Consider the following 17,533-nt stretch of genomic DNA (forward strand, 5'->3'; position numbering starts at 1 on the left):
GAGGGGAGCGGGGAGGGAGGGGAAAAATGAGGACCTAATGTCGGGGGTTTAAGTGGAGAGAAAATGTTTTGAGAAACGATGTACAAATGCACTTTACACAATTGATGTGTGTATGGATTGGGATAACAGTTGTATGAGCCCCTAATAAAATGTTAAAAAAAAAAAAAAAAGAAAAGTTGGGATGCTACTTTGAGGACTGAGGTAAAGCCATGGTATTTTCCATTGCCTCACTTGCATGTGAATGTTGGGCACTGGATAAAGAAGGCCAAAGAATTGATATATTTGAATTGTGGTGCTAGAGAATACTGAAAGTATCATGGAGCACAAAGTCACAATTGATGTATGTATGGATTGGGATAACAGTTGTATGAGCCCCTAATAAAATTTTAAAAAAAAAAAAAAAAGAAAAGTTGGGATGCTACTTTGAGGACTGAGGTAAAGCCATGGTATTTTCCATTGCCTCACTTGCATGTGAAAGTTGGGCACTGGATAAAGAAGGCCAAAGAATTGATATATTTGAATTGTGGTGCTAGAGAATACTGAAAGTATCATGGAGTGCTAAAAGGGCAAACTGGTCTGTCTTGGAAGAAGTATGGCTAGAGTGCTCCCTAGAGGCAATAGCAATACTTTGTCTTACATACTTTGGACATAATGTCAGGAGAGAGCTGTCCTTGGACAAGGACATAATGCTTGGTAAAGTGGAGGGACTGGGGGGGGGGCGGTATTCAAGGAGATGGATTGGCACAGTAGCTGCCACGAGGTGCATAGAAACAATTGTGAGGATGATGCAGGACTAGACTAGCCAGTGTTTCTTTCTGTTGTACATAGGGTCCCTATGGGTTGGAACCGCCTCAACGGCACCTAACAACAGCACATCCTCTGTACCACTTGTTCCCCCACAGCCTAGGGGAGAGTACATGGATCCCACCCATTGCAGCCACAGACTTAGGGCACCAAGTAAGCTACCACCTGCTGAGTCCAGACCCACACCCACTGTTGTAGGGTGGGCACCAAGAGGGCCCTCACTGCCCAGTCACTGTTGCCAGATCACAGAAACCAGGTGGATTCAAAATATTCTAAGTGTTTAAAAGGAGGCAGAGGAAGGACCTAGGAAGCAAAGCAATGGATAGAGGTAAAAGCATAGATGTGTACATATGTAAATCTATTTATCCACAAAAATAGAGGTATTGGCCTATGTGCATATATTTATACTACACTGTGGTAGTGGATGGACTTTGGCCCTTTGTTCATACCCTCTCTCAATACAAGAACACTTTGTTCTAACAAATCGGCATTCTGAGATGCTCACCCTCCCCGACACAATTGCTGAAGACAGAACGGGTGCATAAGCAAATCTGGTGAAGAATGCAGATGGTGCCTGGTTATTAAAAGATATAGCATCTGGGATCTTAAAGGCTTGAAGTTAAACAAGCGACCATTCAGCAGAGAAGCAACAAGCCCACATGAAAGAAGCACACTGTCGGTGTGATCACAAGGAGTCATCAGGACCGGTTAATAAGCATCAGAAGGCACATAACAAACAAACAAACAAAATGATATTGTTGAGAATGAGGGGGCTGAAGCAGAGACCCAAAGCCCATCTGTAGACAATGGAACAATCCCCCCACAGAGGGACCACAAGGAAGGGATGAGTCAACCAGGGTGCAGGTAAAGCATTGATGAAACACACAACATTCCTCTGGGTCCTTGAGGCTTCCTCACGCCCCACTATCATGACCCCAGTAATGCTTCTCAATTCAGACTAGACTGGAACATGTACACAGGTACAGAAAAGAGATGGGGCTCATTATACATGGAATCCAGGTACAGGAGTGGGAACAGCCATATCAGAAGGGTAGGGATAAATATGGGGAGAGGAAGGGAGAAAGGAGGAACTGATTGCAATGATTGACACATAACCATAGACCCCTGTCTAGGGAGAGGAACAGTGGTCAGTGTAAGAAATGAAAATGATAATAATTTATAATCTACCAAGGGGCATGGGGAGGGGAGCAGAATGAGGAGCTAATATCAAGGTCTCAATAGAAAGTAAATGGCTATGAGAATGATGATGGCAACAAATGTACAAATGTGCTTGACACAATGGATGGATTGTGATAAGAATTGTACGAGCCCCCAATAAATGCTTTTTTTAAAAACTAAGTGTCTAGAAATGAAGGCAACATATGTACAAACATAACTGGTGCAATCAATGTATGAACTGTAACAAGAGTTGCAAGAGTCCCCAATAAAATGATCTTTTAATTATATATATATATTCCATGTTTTATTTTCACATGCATGAAAAAGGAGAACGGGGAACCTTCCTCCAAATGTCTGTCTCCCCATCTTTCTGTTCTCACAGGGTTAATATAAGGCTGAGTGAAATAGTTGTTTTGGGGTGTTTTTTTCCCCAAAACTCAAATCTTGGAATGACAGACACTAACTGGGTATACAAAACTTTATTTAAACAAAGATCTTATGTAACAGAGCTTCCATACCTTAGGGACCCTAAATCTCCAAGTGACAGCCTGGGTGGGCAGGTTCTAGCCCTTAGTGAAAGGAGGAGCCTGGGAGATTTCTAACTATCAGATAAGAATTGGGGCATTGGCTTGGCCAGTACCTGTAAGAATCCGTGCCTGGCCACTGTCACAGGATACTCTGAGTTAGAGGAGTATGGCTCAGGATCATAGCTTTGGAGCATTTCTAGCTACATTACATCTAAACAAAGTATGTCATTCGAAGTATATTATATTTCCATCATAAAATAAGTCAGTTGACTCTTCAATCACCCCTATCACCACCCAACTCTAGTCTTTCCACACGTCATAATTTCTTCCCACCAAAGTTCTCAAAAGAGAGCCTTCAGGTTACTTCCAGCTCCATTCTCCTAACATAGACGAAGTTACACGGATCAGATTTCAGTCCCAGTCCTTCGGTTGTGCACAGGCTCACTGTGAATTGGAACCAACTCGATGGCGCCTACCACAACCACAGTGATTAAGCGCAGGTTACTAACCCAAAAGTCGGAAGTTCACTCACCAGCCAATCAGTGGGAGAAAGATGACGCTGCTGACATAGATTCACAGCCTTGGGAATCGTCTGGGGGCAGTTCTACTCTGTCGTACGCAGAGGAAATCGACTCGGAGGCATTGAGCTTGATTTTATGGGCATATTGAGTGCTTGGCTGTTAACCAGAAGGTCAGCAGTTCTAACCCACCAGCCACTTCGAGGGAGAAAAGACCTGGCGATTTGCACCTGTCATGATTCACAACCCTGAAGCCCCGAGGCAGTCCTATTGCGTCCAAAGCAGTCCAGGGCCGTGGACGTTGTTGTTTACAATGCACTTGGAACTAACGTTAGGTACTGCGATTGGGTGGAGTGAAAAACCCCGCGAAGTTTCCGTACTTGGGGTGGGGGGGGGGGGGGGGGGGGGGGGGATGAGTGGGGTCACGGTGAGAGCGAGTCCAGGAGTCAACCTCCAGGTGGGGGGCCCTGCCCTGGGCCGGCTCGGGGTGAGGGGTTGGCAATCGGAAAGTTCCCAAGGGGCGTCCGGACCGGCACCCTTCGTCCTGAGGCCGCCCGTCACAACAAGCCGCCCCCCTGGACCTGGCCTAACCTCCACTGAAAAGCTTCCAGCAGCAAAGAGGTCCCGGGCCGGCGCGAAGACAGCCTGGAGTCGGAGACGAGCAAGCGCGTGACTCACGGGCTCAGCGCTCACTAGAAACTCCTCTGACCGCTGGCCGGAAGTGGGTGTCGCAGCCCCAGCGCAAGTCTGCCGAACACGCACGCGCGGAAGCCGGCCCGAGACTACAACTCCCAAGATGCACTGCTGCGGCTGAACGCAGCCCCGCTCCCCGCTAATATGGACCGATTCCGCAGCCAATGGACAAAGGAAACAGCCTGAGGAGGGGCCTTCGTGAAGCCAGTCTCTCCAGCGGGAAAGCGGACCCTATCCCGAGGAGCTTCCCGGGCCGCTGGTGTGTCTCCGTGACTAACGGCTTCGGCTCCGCCCCCCGGTTTGCGCCTGGCTTCCGGGTCCCTGATTCCCCCTGAGAGGTGAGTCCTCTTGAGGTGGGCGCGGGGCGTTGTGTTGTCGCAGGCACCAGCGCCAGCGGGGTCTCCCGCACGTAAAGCAGTCACGCGCCGGGTTGCCATAGCTACGTCAAACCCGAGGCCGTCGAGCGGAGCGGAGCGGGCGCCCTGGGAGGCCTCCGGCTGGGCCTGCGGAGCCTCGGCAACTGCCAGCCGCGCGCGCTCCTTCTGTCTTGCCAGCCAGCAGGCTCCTCCCGTTGGTCTCAACGCCCGGGTTGCGCGGTTGCCCTCCTTGGCTTTACCTGTGAGCGCCCCGAGAGATGCTCGAGGTCCATTTGAGCCAGGATACCGGAGAGTAGCGGGCGCGCCACCTGGGTACCGAACTGAACTTTTTCAAGAGATTCTTGTCAACTCCTTTGGGACCTTCTGTACTACTGAGTCAAAAGCAGTGTTCCCCATCCGGTTCTCCATCCACTGGCCCCAGGGACCTACCAGGACGTCTCACTTTTCTTCCTTGAGAGACTGTTTCAGAATCTGGTGGAAAGACAAGCTCTTTCGTCTTTGAAGCCCTGTGCTGTCTTCAGGAGTTGGGGTAAACGCTGAGAAAACAGAAGACACCCTCGCCCATCCCCGCCTCCTGCTCTCTGACTGGGTGCGCTTCTTCTCCAAGGAGCATCCTTTCTAGGGGTGGGGATGGCATTCAGAAAGGCTTCTCCAGGGTCATGATCCAGGACGTCTGAGCTGTTGCCAAGAACAAAGTCTATGCCAGTAATTCTATAAATTTACTGCCATGCAGTCGATTCAGATTCATAGCGAGGGAGTAGAAAGCCTCATCTTTGCCCGGCAGAGTGGCTGGTGGTTTCAAACTACCGACCTTGGGCTTGGCAGCCCAATTATAATAACTACGACACCACCAGGGCTCCTTATAGTCTGTGCAAGAGCCCCCAAAATGTAGGTGCTGGACATAGGAGAGGTTTCTACATGGGGTGCAGGGCAAACTCCATAATGTGCTAACAGATTTGAAAAACAAGAGGCATTGGAGGGACACTCACACTAATGAGCTAATCGATTCTGATTGAGGGAGGAAGGGAAGTACTGCAGGTGCTCTCAGAACGTTTTTGTAAAAGCTGCCCTTTCTTGAAAGATAAGTGGAAGCTTCCCCCCCCCCCCCAATAGATACATGGACTAGCTCTAGACAGGATGCCTATACATTAACTGACATATAGTCACTGATGTATGAGTAATGGTTGCCATTTCTCTAAACTGCTATTAAAACCCTTTCTCATTTTCTGTACTCGGAGCAATTTGTAATTGCAAATTGTTGCCCCACTGCAGTTAATATAACCTTTATTTATTTTAACTTTTTATTGTGATATGTGTGAAGGTTATAGAGAAAAGAGATTTTCCATCAAACAATCCATAACGTTTTGTTTCATGACCCTGATGGCAAGCTCCACAGTGTAACACCCCTCTTCCCACTTCCTCCCTGCCAGTCCTGTTTCCATTTATCCTTTTATCACTTCCTGTCTTCTGGGCTTTATCCCTGGGCATGTTCTGCCCTTTTGATCACATAGGGTTTGATTGTTCTAAGGAGTACATACCGTAAGTAAGATGGCCATTCTGTTGTTTGACTAAAAGCTGAGCCATGGGATTGAGTGCAGTTCCAGGCTGGACGGGTGAGTAAGGATTTTGGGGGTTCTTCCAGTCTCTGTCAGACTAGTAATATGGTCTCTTTTATGATTTCGAGCTTTGTTCCATATTTTCCTTCCACTCTTAGCAAGGATTTTCTAATCAATGATCTCTAAGTGGTTTATCGTGGTGGCAGGGCACCATCTAGTTCTGGTCTTCTGGTCTCACAGTAGAGGAGGCTGAGGTTTGTGTGGTCTATTAGGCCTTTGGACTATTTCCATGTGTCTGAAGTTTCTTCTTCTTTGGTCAGTCAGGGAGAGGCCAATAACATTTTAGATGGCTGTTCTCTAGCATTTAAGGCCCTAATCACTAACCATGATAGGATGGAGAGCTTTATGGATGTGAACTGCTATGCCAGGTGACTTAGCTGCCCTCCAAGACTGTATTCTTAAGCTCCCAAGCCCAGTGGTGTTCGATTATGGATAAGTTTTCATACTTTTGTCTCTTGATTACTACATGCATGGATATGTTTATAGGACATACAAGTTTGTGGAAATATCCTCTGCCAAATCATGGGTGTTGTCCTGTAAGCCTACCCATCCTTGTTCAGCTTGTCTGTCTGCCTGCATATCCACTCAGATTACTGTATGTTATTATTGATGTTGCAGGTCTGTGTGTGTAATAGTGTTTAACTTTATTGCCGGTCACTCTTAAGCACCTCACAGCTTATTTTGCATTAGGGATATTGGGATGATCATCCCCTTGTTGTATATTGCCTTTCCCTTTACTCCCATGAATATGTCTATCTATTATCTAGTTAGTGATTTTACCTCCCATCCCTGGTAATCAACAAAGACTGTTTCTTTCTGTATGTCAGCCTTTCCTTGACTTTTTATAATTGTGGACTCAAAACATAATTTTTCCTTTTGCAATTATTTCACTTAGCTTAATGTCCTCCATGTTCATGCACATTCTGAGGTGTTTTGCAGATTCCTTGTTAGCATGTAACATTTCATAGAATTCCTTTGTGTGTGTTAATTCACCAGTATGTTTATCCATTGATGACACATTGTTTCCTTCTCTTTGCTTTTGTGAGTAATGCTGCAATGAACACAGGCGGTACATACAGTATATCTATTCATGGCTCTTATCTCTCTAGGATATATGCCTAGTAGTCAGATTGCTGGATAAAACCATATTTCTATTTCTGTTTAAGGAAACAACGTACTATTTTCTACTGTATTTGCATTAATGTACAGCGTCCCACCAGCAGGGGATGAGGCATTTGTTGTTTTCTGACTTAATTGAATTTTGTCTTTATTGCTGGGGTAAGATGGTATCTCGTTGCTGTTTCATTTGCATCTCTCCAATGGCCATTTTAGAGCTTGGTTTAGAGATTAGTCCCTTGTCAGATTGTTGCCAACTATTTGTTTCCTCAGTCTGTACATTCTCTTTTGGGGAAGTCTTTTGATGTGCATGAAGTAGTATTGTCATATCCTTTAATAAATCTCTCTTCATTCCAACAGAGACTCCAGCTGTTCTGTTAGATACCCCAAATGGCGGCTAAAATGGAGATAACTTTGAGCTTGCAGCCCCACTCGCCAGATTCCCCAGAACAAGAGCGGCACATAATAGCAAAGCTGGAAGAGAGACGGGAACCTCCGCTGCAGAGTACCTGCCCGGATCCTGAGCTCTCCCGCCAACGCTTCAGACAGCTTTGTTATCAAGAGGTGTCTGGACCCAAGGAGGCGCTGTGCCGCCTTGAACAGCTCTGCCGGGACTGGCTGCAGCCGGAGCTGCACACGAAGGAGCGCATCCTGGAGCTTCTGGTGCTGGAGCAGTTCCTGGTCATCCTGCCGCCGGAGATCCAGACGTGGGTCAGGAAAAGAGCTCCCTCGAACAGCCAGGAGATGGTGGACCTGGTGGAAGAGTTTCACAGAGCCTCCAAGAGACCAAAGCAGTGGGTAAGGAAGAGCTCCTCTCTCCGTCCCCCAGCATCTCTTCTTCCTCTGGATAGCGTTGGGCCCCAGGGCCACCCTTCCTCCCCTCCCAGGTGGACACAGTCTAAAAATGGACTAGATGACTTCGGAAGTGGCTCCGCCTCAGTCTAGGAACCCCCAGCCCGTTGTGACGGGGGTTCAGCAAATGCAGCCACTGGCACTCCAGAGAGGAAGCCAAGGCCTCATGAGAGCCCTCGCAGGTCTTCAAAAGACCTCGTGCCCACTGAGACAAGTTTGAAAGCTCGTGTATCTCAGCTGTCAACTCCGCCCTCACTTCCTCTCGAAGTTTTCCATAATCAGAGTTCTTAGCCTTTGGATCAGGAAGTTACAGCTTCACTGGCCAGTGTTGCTATCCCTTTTTACCTGCACCAGCCCCCAAAGTCAGACCCAAGTCAGGACCTGAGCAGGATGTAAATGACCATATGTTTTGGAAAATGAGGGAGGTTAAGGAATGGGTATGGGGCAATCTTCTTTTGAGTCTGCTACTGCTGGGATCTCCTGACCAGGATCTCAGCCTTTGCAGAACAGTTTATTAGGTAAATGGTTTAAAATACCACCTCATCATACTGGTTACCATTCCTACTAGGAGAGGAGAGAGTGCAGGGTGGGATTCTGATGTGCCAGGGTCATGACTGACCCCTGTGTCTTTGTTCTAATTTTCCTCTGATTCCTGAAAATTCCAGGCAGTGAGAAGGGGCCAAGCTTTAGGGACAGCCACCCTGGAAACACCATGCTAGCCGGTTTATAGCAGTCTCATTCTGCATGTCCTTCCTTTTCCTTCCTTGAAAGGGGTCGATTTTCTCTAACAGAGCTGACCTCCAGGCTTGTATCAGTAATTCTCAAGGTAGCAGGCTCATCATGGAGCAAAGCGAGGTAAAGCTGCCCTCAGCCAGTCCTTAGCCTGAGTTCTTATAGACCTGATGGGATTTGTCCCTAGGTGGCCGTCTGTATGCAGGGGCAGAAGGTACTCTTGGAGAAAACTGGAGCTCAACTAGGAGAACAGGAATTGCCAGACTTTCTGGAGGAGTCTTCTGAGGCAGAACCTCAGGACCAGCTGAGTCAACATCACGGGGAGAAATCCCAGCTCCTCCAGGATGAAGTCCCTAAATTGGATGAGACAGGTAAACACTTTGTACCCATTCTTGCCTTCTCATTGGCCTTTATATATATCAGAGTACCTCATGATTCCAAAAAGCTAGTCCAGATGTATGTGTGTGTTTTAATGATGCATGTGATCATAGATCTATTTTTAAATCTAATTCAAATAATGGTGAGAATATAAATAAGTATGGATGAGTATTTGGCAACCAAATGCACAACAGGATTATTCCAGTACCTACTTGTTTGTTCCTTTTAAAGTTTTTTTTTTGTAGTGAAGATAGATCCAAATATGAACACAGTGACCACTGATGAACTGTGGCTGAGTTTCATCTCATATAATGGCCCCATGAATAGGTCACTAGACACTTCCTTTTAGAGAAAGAGCCCACACTTTCTGCTATCTTCTACCACCACCACCTCTTCTATTACCCTATCTGTCCAGATGTAAGTATTGGCCCCATTCTGTACAATGAAAGTGAATTTCGTCAATCTTGCTCCTGTAAATGCAGGATGCAATCAACAAGTTAGAGCAGAGGTTTATAAGACTAGAGCCTTGTTCCCTTAAATATGTTACAATCAATGAAACATGATGGAATTCAGGAAGGGGACTTGGCCCAGGATAGCAACAGAAGTTTATGAGGTCTCTGCCCCATAAGCTAGAGCCGTCGTGGTCCAAACAAAGTGGACCACACGCATCACTTCTGCCTCAGCAGAGACATCTAGGTGTGTGAGCCCGTGTGATTGCTGAGAGGGTAGATTACCGTCTTCCCATCTTGAAAATCTACCAGGTGTTCTAGAGCTTCAGTGTTCAGTCGTCGCCACTAGCCATATAAGGCTGTTTAAGTTTTTACTACTAAAATATCATTAACATGCTTTAAAATTCACCCTTTTAAAGTGTATAATTTAGTGGTTTTTAGAATGGTCATAAAGTTATGTAAACATCACCACTAATTCCAAACATTTTGTATCACTCCAAAAGAAACCCATACTCACCAGCAAGTCACTTTCTAGTCCCTTGTCCAGAAGCCTTGGGAAACTTTCCATGGTTGTATGCATATTCTGGGCATTTCATATAAATAGATTATATAATATGCAATCCTTTGTGATTGGCTTCTTATACTTAATGTTTGCAAGACTCATCTATGTTGAAGTCAAAATTAGTATTTTTATTATTATTTCATCATTTGAATATACCAGATTTTGTTTTTCCACATAAGTTGGTAGACACTTGGCTTATTTCCAGTTTGGGGCTATTAATAATAATGCTACTATCAAAATTTGTGTTGTAGAGGTTTGGTTTGGTTTTGAATTGTGGTGTCAATGTACATAACATATACCATCTTAACAATTTCTACACAATTCCGTAACACTGATTGCGTTCTTCAAATTGTACAACCATTCTGATTATCCTTTGCCAAATTATTTACCTCCGTTAACCATAACTTCAGTGCCCCCTGTGCAAATACTCTTTCTTTCTCTTTTCTCCTAAACTTATTGTCATCAAGTTGATTCTAACTTATAGTAACCCTGCAGGACAAAGCAAAGCTGCCTTTTGGTTTCCAAGGCTATAAATCTTTACAACAGCAGAATGCCTCATCTGCCATGTGAAGAGCTGCTGATGGGCTCGAACTGCCGACCTGTGGTTAGCAGCCCAAGAAGTAACCCACCGTACTTCTTCTGTAATCAACACTTCAATTAACGACTCCACCCACTTTTGATAACTGTGAATCATCCTTGGTTTCTGTATATTTCCTTCTTTCATAAAAATGAGATCATACACTATTTGTCCTTTTGTGACAGCCCTTGCCTTTAGGTCCTTAATTCATTTTGAGTTATTATTTTCTAATACTAAGCTGTGAGATAGGGGTTGAAATTCACTCCTTTGTGTGTGAATATTCCATTGCATTGCCTTGGCACCCTTGTCAAAAATTAATTGAACATAGACGTATGGATTGGCTATTTCAATTTAATTAAAGTCAAATCAAATTGAGATCTTCAGTCACACGAGCCACAGTTCACGTACTCCAGATATCATGTATGATGACTAGCTGCCATATTAAACAACACATACACTCCCATACCCATTTTCACATTGAAAGAAGCCCTGCTGAGCAGTGCTACTGTAGATCTTCCACCTGCTGACCCTGCACCCCGGGAGTCAGAAGGTAAAGAAGTCTGTAATTAGAATACCTGTGCAGCCCATTTTCTGGCTTCCAAGCACATGTGTTCTTAACTTTGTAATGAATGAAACACCAGTCACGTAATTTACCATCCTTTGAAGAGAAAAAGGGTTGGCAATCCCTGCCCATATGGATGTTTGTTAAAATAACAAGTACAACAAATTGTAATTTTAAAATTTCAACGTTCTTTCATTGATAATGAGTTCTGATGGATTTTCTTTACCATGTTCCTCCATTTCTAAACTTTTCCTAAAGGTAGGAAAGAGTATGGTGGGAAAACTTCTTTTTTAACTTTAATATAAATCATAATCACTCCAGCAGTTTGTTTATGGTGTAGATTTCCAGGTCTTCCCTCCATCCCCCAAGAGATTTTTGGGGGAAGGCCAGGGAGCCTATTTGCTTAATTGGTACCCCAGTTGAGTCTCATAAAGATGGCCAATAGAGGACCACACTTAGAGAAATACTGTAATATATTATCTCTTCTGCTGAGGTTCTTTCTTCAAAGCCCAGAAAATAGAACATATTTTTTCTAATTATAGAGGCCACGAGAATGAGAAATGACAACAAGGAGAATCCACAACAGGAAGGGACTAAAGGAACAAAGCCTTGTGCAGTCTCAGCTGACAGATCCAAAGGGAATGGTCTACAGAGTCCTGAATCTAGAGTGGTGAATATAAGTGAACTCCGGTTATCACCAAGACATGTCAGCCCCACCAATGGTCAAAAGCCATTCACTCACCACCAGACACATTGCAGGCAACTGGAGTATATTAGCACCCCCATAAAAACTCACCTACTGAGGGAGATGAAGAAAAGCAATCATTTGGAACATCTTGGGCACCCGAAGAAAGCGTATAAATGTGATCACTGTGGGAAAAGCTTCTCGTTTAATTCAGAGTTAGAAAGACACAAGAGAGTCCACACAGGGGAAAGACCCTATACGTGTGAAGTGTGTGGAAACCGCTTTGGGCGGCAGTCAACCCTGCAACTACATCAAAGGATCCATACTGGAGAGAAGCCTTTTCATTGTGACCTGTGTGGGAAAAGCTTTCGCCAGAAGTCAAACCTTCACAAGCATCAAAGACTTCACCATGGAGTATAAAAGAGGAGCGTCAGCCTTTATACTGAAAAGGAAGGGCTCCGTACTTCTCCTTCCTCTTCTTGCATGTAAATCACTAAGACTATGTGACTTACAAGAAAGAGGTCCCTGAGGACGTGATGGTATGTATTTGGCTAGGGGAGGAGACCCAGAAGAGGCTGACAGGGACTTACCCAAACACAGTGTCAAGGGTAAAGAGGTGGCAGGTTTGTGCATTGGGTCAAGGAGAACTACAATCTCTGTTGGAAAGATGGGAGTAAATACCGTGGAAGAGACAGGATGATCCTGCTCCTCTTACTGTTAAATATTCTCCCTTTTGCTTTATCCTCTAAAAAAGGCTAAAGGATAATTCTACACATAGTAGTGCAGTTGCTATCACACCAGTCTTTTACCATGCTCATACTTCTTCAGTAAAGTTGAGTGATCCACCAGCACTTCGAAGCAACAGTTAATTGGAGTGTAACTCCCGATAGAACTCCTGACTGCTCACACAAAGGATTACATTAAATGAGTGTGTCATGTTTTTGTTTCCAAATAACTAATAGGTACATTTATAAAAAATTATTAAAAATGTATGTATAGACATATATTTATATATGCATATGATCTTTTTTATATTAAAGCATCTTTCATTTAGAAAGTCCACACAACTCCAGCCAAGAGACAGATGTTATTGAGAGGTGAGAAATCCTACCATATGCTATAAAAGACTGTTTAAAGACTTTAACTTTTTTCTCATAATTTATACCTTTTGGACTTAGCCTGTCCCAGGCCAAAAGAAGTAGGTGTTCAGTAATTGAGAACCCTCCTTCCCCCTCCAGACCCATTTCGCTTGAGATGCAGAAGGCCCAAACCTCTGCCAAGCTCAGTGGCCTCATCCAAGATCTCCTCCCTAACTACTGTTAGACAATCCACATCTAGCTTAATTCAAGTTCTTTCCCCAAAGGGAAGGAACATAGATTCCCATTTTTCTTATTTAAAAGAGTTGGAGGCAAGAACTCTTCCTGAAATAAGAGTTCTGCTTCCACGATGTGTTTTGAAGTTCTTGAAAAAGAATAAAGGCGTCTTGAGTGTTTTCTCCTGTTGAATCTTAAGTGTTGTTGAGTACTTGTTCAGTCCTGGACCTTGAGTAAATGTGACAAAGTCACCATTCCAAACATCACTCCTATTTCCAGTAGGTCTTCAAATGTGACTCACTCCTTTCCCTCCCTTCCAGCTGTGTTAACTTTAGCCCCTAAAAGGCTCAGCTCTAGGTGAGTAGGACCCAATAAGGAAGTAGGCACGTGGGTACTGAGCTTCATTTACAGACATGTACTTACTGTTACAAATATAGGGGCCCCTTGATTCCCTTTGCCAATGTGGGACTCCATCAGAATGTTGACCTGGTTTGCAATCAGCAACTATGTGCTGCACCCCAATATAAGAAAATATAATTGCAACCCTTCTATTTGTGACCTTTTCTGGACTCTACCTAGTAATTATCCTTATGGTGGTAGTCCTGTGTAAGTTATTTGGTCTTTGGAGTGGACTCCGGTAAATGGAGAGGAGAGGGGAAGTCTCACTGGACCTGTGGGGAATCTGGACCTCACAGATTTATCTGAAAAGCATTTTTCAGTCTACAGGAACTAAAGACTTCATAAATCTATACCTTAACATATTATTACCAGCAAAAGGAACCAACTCCCTAGTAACCGTCCCATGGACCGTGTTGAATTTTGTCCTGATTGCTTCTAAAATACTATTTTTTGTCAATTAATTGATATCGGTCCCATAAATTGCATAAAACGTCTATCCAGTGGTGGTAGTGTATTCAGCGTGCTTACCCACCCCCATCGAATTTCAGGACATTTTCCACAGCTCACAAAGAAACCATGTAGTCATGGACAGTCAGTCCCCATTCCAGACTACCCTCAACACCTTCCTTTTTCACTTAGCATAAAGTTGTCAATGTTTATAGTCTTGTTGAAGTCTGTATCGGTATTTTCTTTTCATTGCCAAGTAATACTCCATTATACGAGTATTTGTTTATCCCTTCATCAGCTGATGGACATTTGGGTTTCTACCTTTTGCTTATCTAAATAATGCTGCTATAAATATTGGTGTACAAGTTGCTGTGTGGATGAGAGTTTTTATTTCCCTTGGGTATACACCTACAGATGGAATCACTGAGGCATATGGTAACTGTTTCATTTTGTGAGGCACTACCAGAATGTTTTGTGAAGTGGCTGTACCATTTTACATTCCCCCAGCAGAACAGGGGCTGGGCTTCCAGTATCTCCACATCCTAACATTTTCAAACATTTGATAATGGTATCATTGCCGTTTTTTATCTGCATCACTTGAGGCTGCAGGAGTGGAGGCAATGGGTACAATTAAGTTATATCCCAGAGGATGATTCACCCTGGGGTGAGCCAGAGATGATCTGCAGGTACCCTCGGGAGGCAGGTTTGGATTTGCTCCTCTTTTCATTGTAGTCATAGCTGCTCCCCAAATTCCTGAAGCTACTCTCCTAGGTGCTCAGTTCTTTTAAAACAATGGGAGGTTTTCCCTTTGCAAGAGATTATTTTCCCTTTAGGTTCTAAAGGAAATAACAGTGCCTAGACCAGCACGTATCTCTCAAATTACTGATATATTTGACCAACTGTTCCCCAGGCACAACCTGTCACTCTTGGGCATTCCAAAGAAATATATCAAAAAACCCTTAAGTCTAAGAAAAAAGCACAACTCAATTCAGTACTATCATTATACAAAAAGCATTTATTAAATGTCAAATTGCACATTAGACAGACATAATCACTATCCATAAAGCTGATGAGACTGTACTAAAACCAGTAAGATTAAAACATTAAACAAATACAAACCTATTATTTTCAGGTATCCAGACCTGAGATCACAGCATATTCTCAGGCTTCCACAAATGTACAGACTCCTTTAACTGTTAACACATGGAGGAATGTCAAGTATAAAAGAGCAACACCTATAGTTGGATGGGGTTGGAAAGATCCACTTTTCTCCTAAAACCACAGGGATGAATCTAACGAACAATTCAAAATACGCTTTACTCAGAGAAACGATAACGTTACACACACACACCCCTCTTGTACGTATATGAGGCAAACTGGGAGATTACCTGGAGGAAAAGCTGCAGTCATTACAACACTGCCACTGAAGGGGAATCCCAGGAGTCAAAAGTCGTGGAGTGACATTTTCAGTTTTCATTTTTGGGTTAGTCGTTTTCTACATTAGGAGAGAGATGAAAAGCCTATTACCTGGAGCAACAAAGCTGTGCATAGAACCCTTTTAAAAGAGTGGAAATCCTTTGAGAATAACAGCCAAATCCCTTAATTTAATGATTATAAAATGCAAACTGATGATATCTGAATCACCCTAGGATAGTTGTTTCATTGTTAATAACTGTTTTAACAGAACTTGACATTCCGGCAATTGCACTAAAGACTTGTTGGATACACATTGTTATCACTGTTTCAAGAAACCAGAACTTTCACTTCTGATAGCATGTCACAGCCCAAGCTGCAGACAATAATTAACAAATAATGCAAAGCAATAAGCTCTATTCAGTATTTGTTAACAGCACCCAACATGGTAGGTTTAACAAATAGATGTCCTTTCTGATCATCTTGTGGACTCTACGTCCATCAGTTGGCACTGTAATTACAAGAGCGCAGGGGAAGGATGGCCCTCACTGGCTGACAGCCTCCTTCCCCACTCCCTGGGCTCAGAGCCACTTGAGTCACATCCCAGAACACATAAGTCCAAGAGTCGAATAAGGCGATGTCTGAAATGTGCCTACTTCACAGTAACTGACACTTAGGGTTGGTTTTTCTTTTTTAAATGTTACAAAAAGCCATTTGGATTACACGCAAGTGTATGGCAGTGTTTCTATAAAAATACCATCTTTCTCATCTGTTACTGAGTTTTTGTCACAATTTTCCCAAAATCTAAAGAAAGGAAACAGCGAAAATGAAAAGGTTGACAGTAAGAACGCCTCATCCGGGAGGCTGACTGTCTATCTTGAGGTAGGGAATAAATTCTTCTCTACGAGTATACTTCAACGAACCCACTGCCAAGGCAACTGACTCACAGTCACCCTACAAGACAGGGCAGAACTGCCCTGAAAGGTGCCCAAGGCTCTAATCTTTCCAGAAAGATTGCCACATCTTTCTCCTTAGTAGCTGGTGGGTTTGAACCACCAAACTTTCAGTTTGCAATGGAGTATTTAATCATTGTACCACCAGAGTTCCTTTCACTAAAGAATAGTTACTAGGACTCAAGGCAAGACAGAATATGCTTCAGTAGAGCCATGGAAGCAAATCACCTTATGAGGATCATCTTAGAAAAACTGGATATAACAACACCTCCCCAGGTCCAAGTACTAGAAAAAGGCTGTAGTCAGACTGAAAAACACTCTGCAAATGAATGAATCACAAAACAGGAATTCCATGCATATTAACAACCACCAGGACACTTAACAAATCCGCTCACTTGGGAACGTTTCACAGGGAGAAAGAAAATGCTTCTAAACTTCTCTAGAAATTTGCATGTAGAACAATATTAATTTCAAAGAAATGCTAAAAATCATAGCAAAAAGCAAATATAAAATTATTTACTCTCAGGGTATTCTCCCTGCAGAACTAGTAAAAAAAATAGTAATTTTCCCATACCCCTGCATCCCATGCAAGTTTACTTTAAATAAAATTAAAAGAATGATAATGTTAGCATTCATTTTAATATAAACAGACCAGAAACTAAAAAATTCTCCCAAGGTTATAAAAATGGAATTGGAATGGCTTGAGTTATCATAGATTCACTGTTTCCTTAGTAATAAAAGACACATTAAAACATGTGAAATACAAAGTGCTTTAGCATAGTGCCGGGCACTAAATGAATACTGACAAGCACAAGCATTATGAAAAATGTGTTCTAGGTACATGGCCCTTTTCATATGGGCTTGCTGATGGCGAACGAGATACATATTCAACCTGAACCATCTCCCCCACACAGTACACTTGGAAGGTTTCTCTCCTGCCAGGTTTTCCTGGCAGCATGCCAGTTCTGATTCCAAAATGAAGCGTTTTGCTTGTGTTTTGCATTTACGATGTTTTCTTCCCATATGAACGTTCGGGTGGGAAATAAGGTCAGGGAGAAGCTGGAAGGTGGCGTCACATTCAGGACATGCTAAGGGTTTGCATTTTGAGTGTGATCAGGACATGCTAAGGGTTTGCATTTTGAGTGTGATCAGGACATGATAAGGGTTTGCATTTTGAGTGTGATCAGGACATGCTAAGGGTTTGCATTTTGAGTGTGATCAGGACATGCTAAGGGTTTGCATTTTGAGTGTGATCAGGACATGCTAAGGATTTGCATCTTGAGTGTGACGGTAAGTTCTCCCCTTGATCACTGGATTGTTCAGAATCTCTTTCCTTCGCTTCCTCACCCTTCTTGGGAGGGCAAAGTGTGAGGGCTGCTCC

The 17,533-nt window shown here is 43.7% G+C and overlaps 1 protein-coding gene and 1 long non-coding RNA gene across 5 annotated transcripts in view; one reads left to right on the forward strand and one right to left on the reverse strand.

Moving 5' to 3' along the window:
• Positions 1-3,675, reverse strand: part of LOC123520942 — a 14,892-nt gene extending 11,217 nt beyond the window's left edge. Inside the window, exon 1 of one of the 2 annotated variants that reach the window (XR_006679452.1) lies at positions 3,620-3,675. This is a non-coding gene — a long non-coding RNA (uncharacterized LOC123520942). Of the gene's footprint in view, positions 1-3,042; positions 3,398-3,619 lie in introns of those variants that run through there. The other variant, XR_006679451.1, reaches the window with a different exon arrangement.
• Positions 3,676-3,929: 254 nt separating this feature from the next.
• Positions 3,930-14,151, forward strand: ZNF174 (zinc finger protein 174). 3 transcript variants are annotated; one of them, XM_045283851.1, is made up of 4 exons: positions 3,930-4,059; positions 7,191-7,628; positions 8,602-8,785; positions 11,485-14,151. In XM_045283851.1, exons 2-4 carry the CDS (start codon positions 7,221-7,223, stop codon positions 12,045-12,047), a joined length of 1,155 nt encoding a protein of 384 aa, XP_045139786.1. In that variant the 5' UTR covers positions 3,930-4,059; positions 7,191-7,220; the 3' UTR covers positions 12,048-14,151. The 3 variants fall into 3 exon arrangements, with proteins under 3 accessions (XP_045139786.1, XP_045139785.1, XP_045139788.1); XM_045283850.1 differs by lacking the exon at positions 3,930-4,059 and adding an exon at positions 4,358-4,687; XM_045283853.1 differs by lacking the exon at positions 3,930-4,059 and adding an exon at positions 4,358-4,627.
• The last annotated feature ends 3,382 nt before the right edge of the window (positions 14,152-17,533 follow it).

This window comes from Echinops telfairi, unplaced genomic scaffold (assembly GCF_000313985.2).
Source record: "Echinops telfairi isolate 266 unplaced genomic scaffold, ASM31398v2 ScPeMD7_5;HRSCAF=22, whole genome shotgun sequence".
NCBI classification, from domain to species: Eukaryota; Metazoa; Chordata; class Mammalia; order Afrosoricida; family Tenrecidae; genus Echinops; species Echinops telfairi.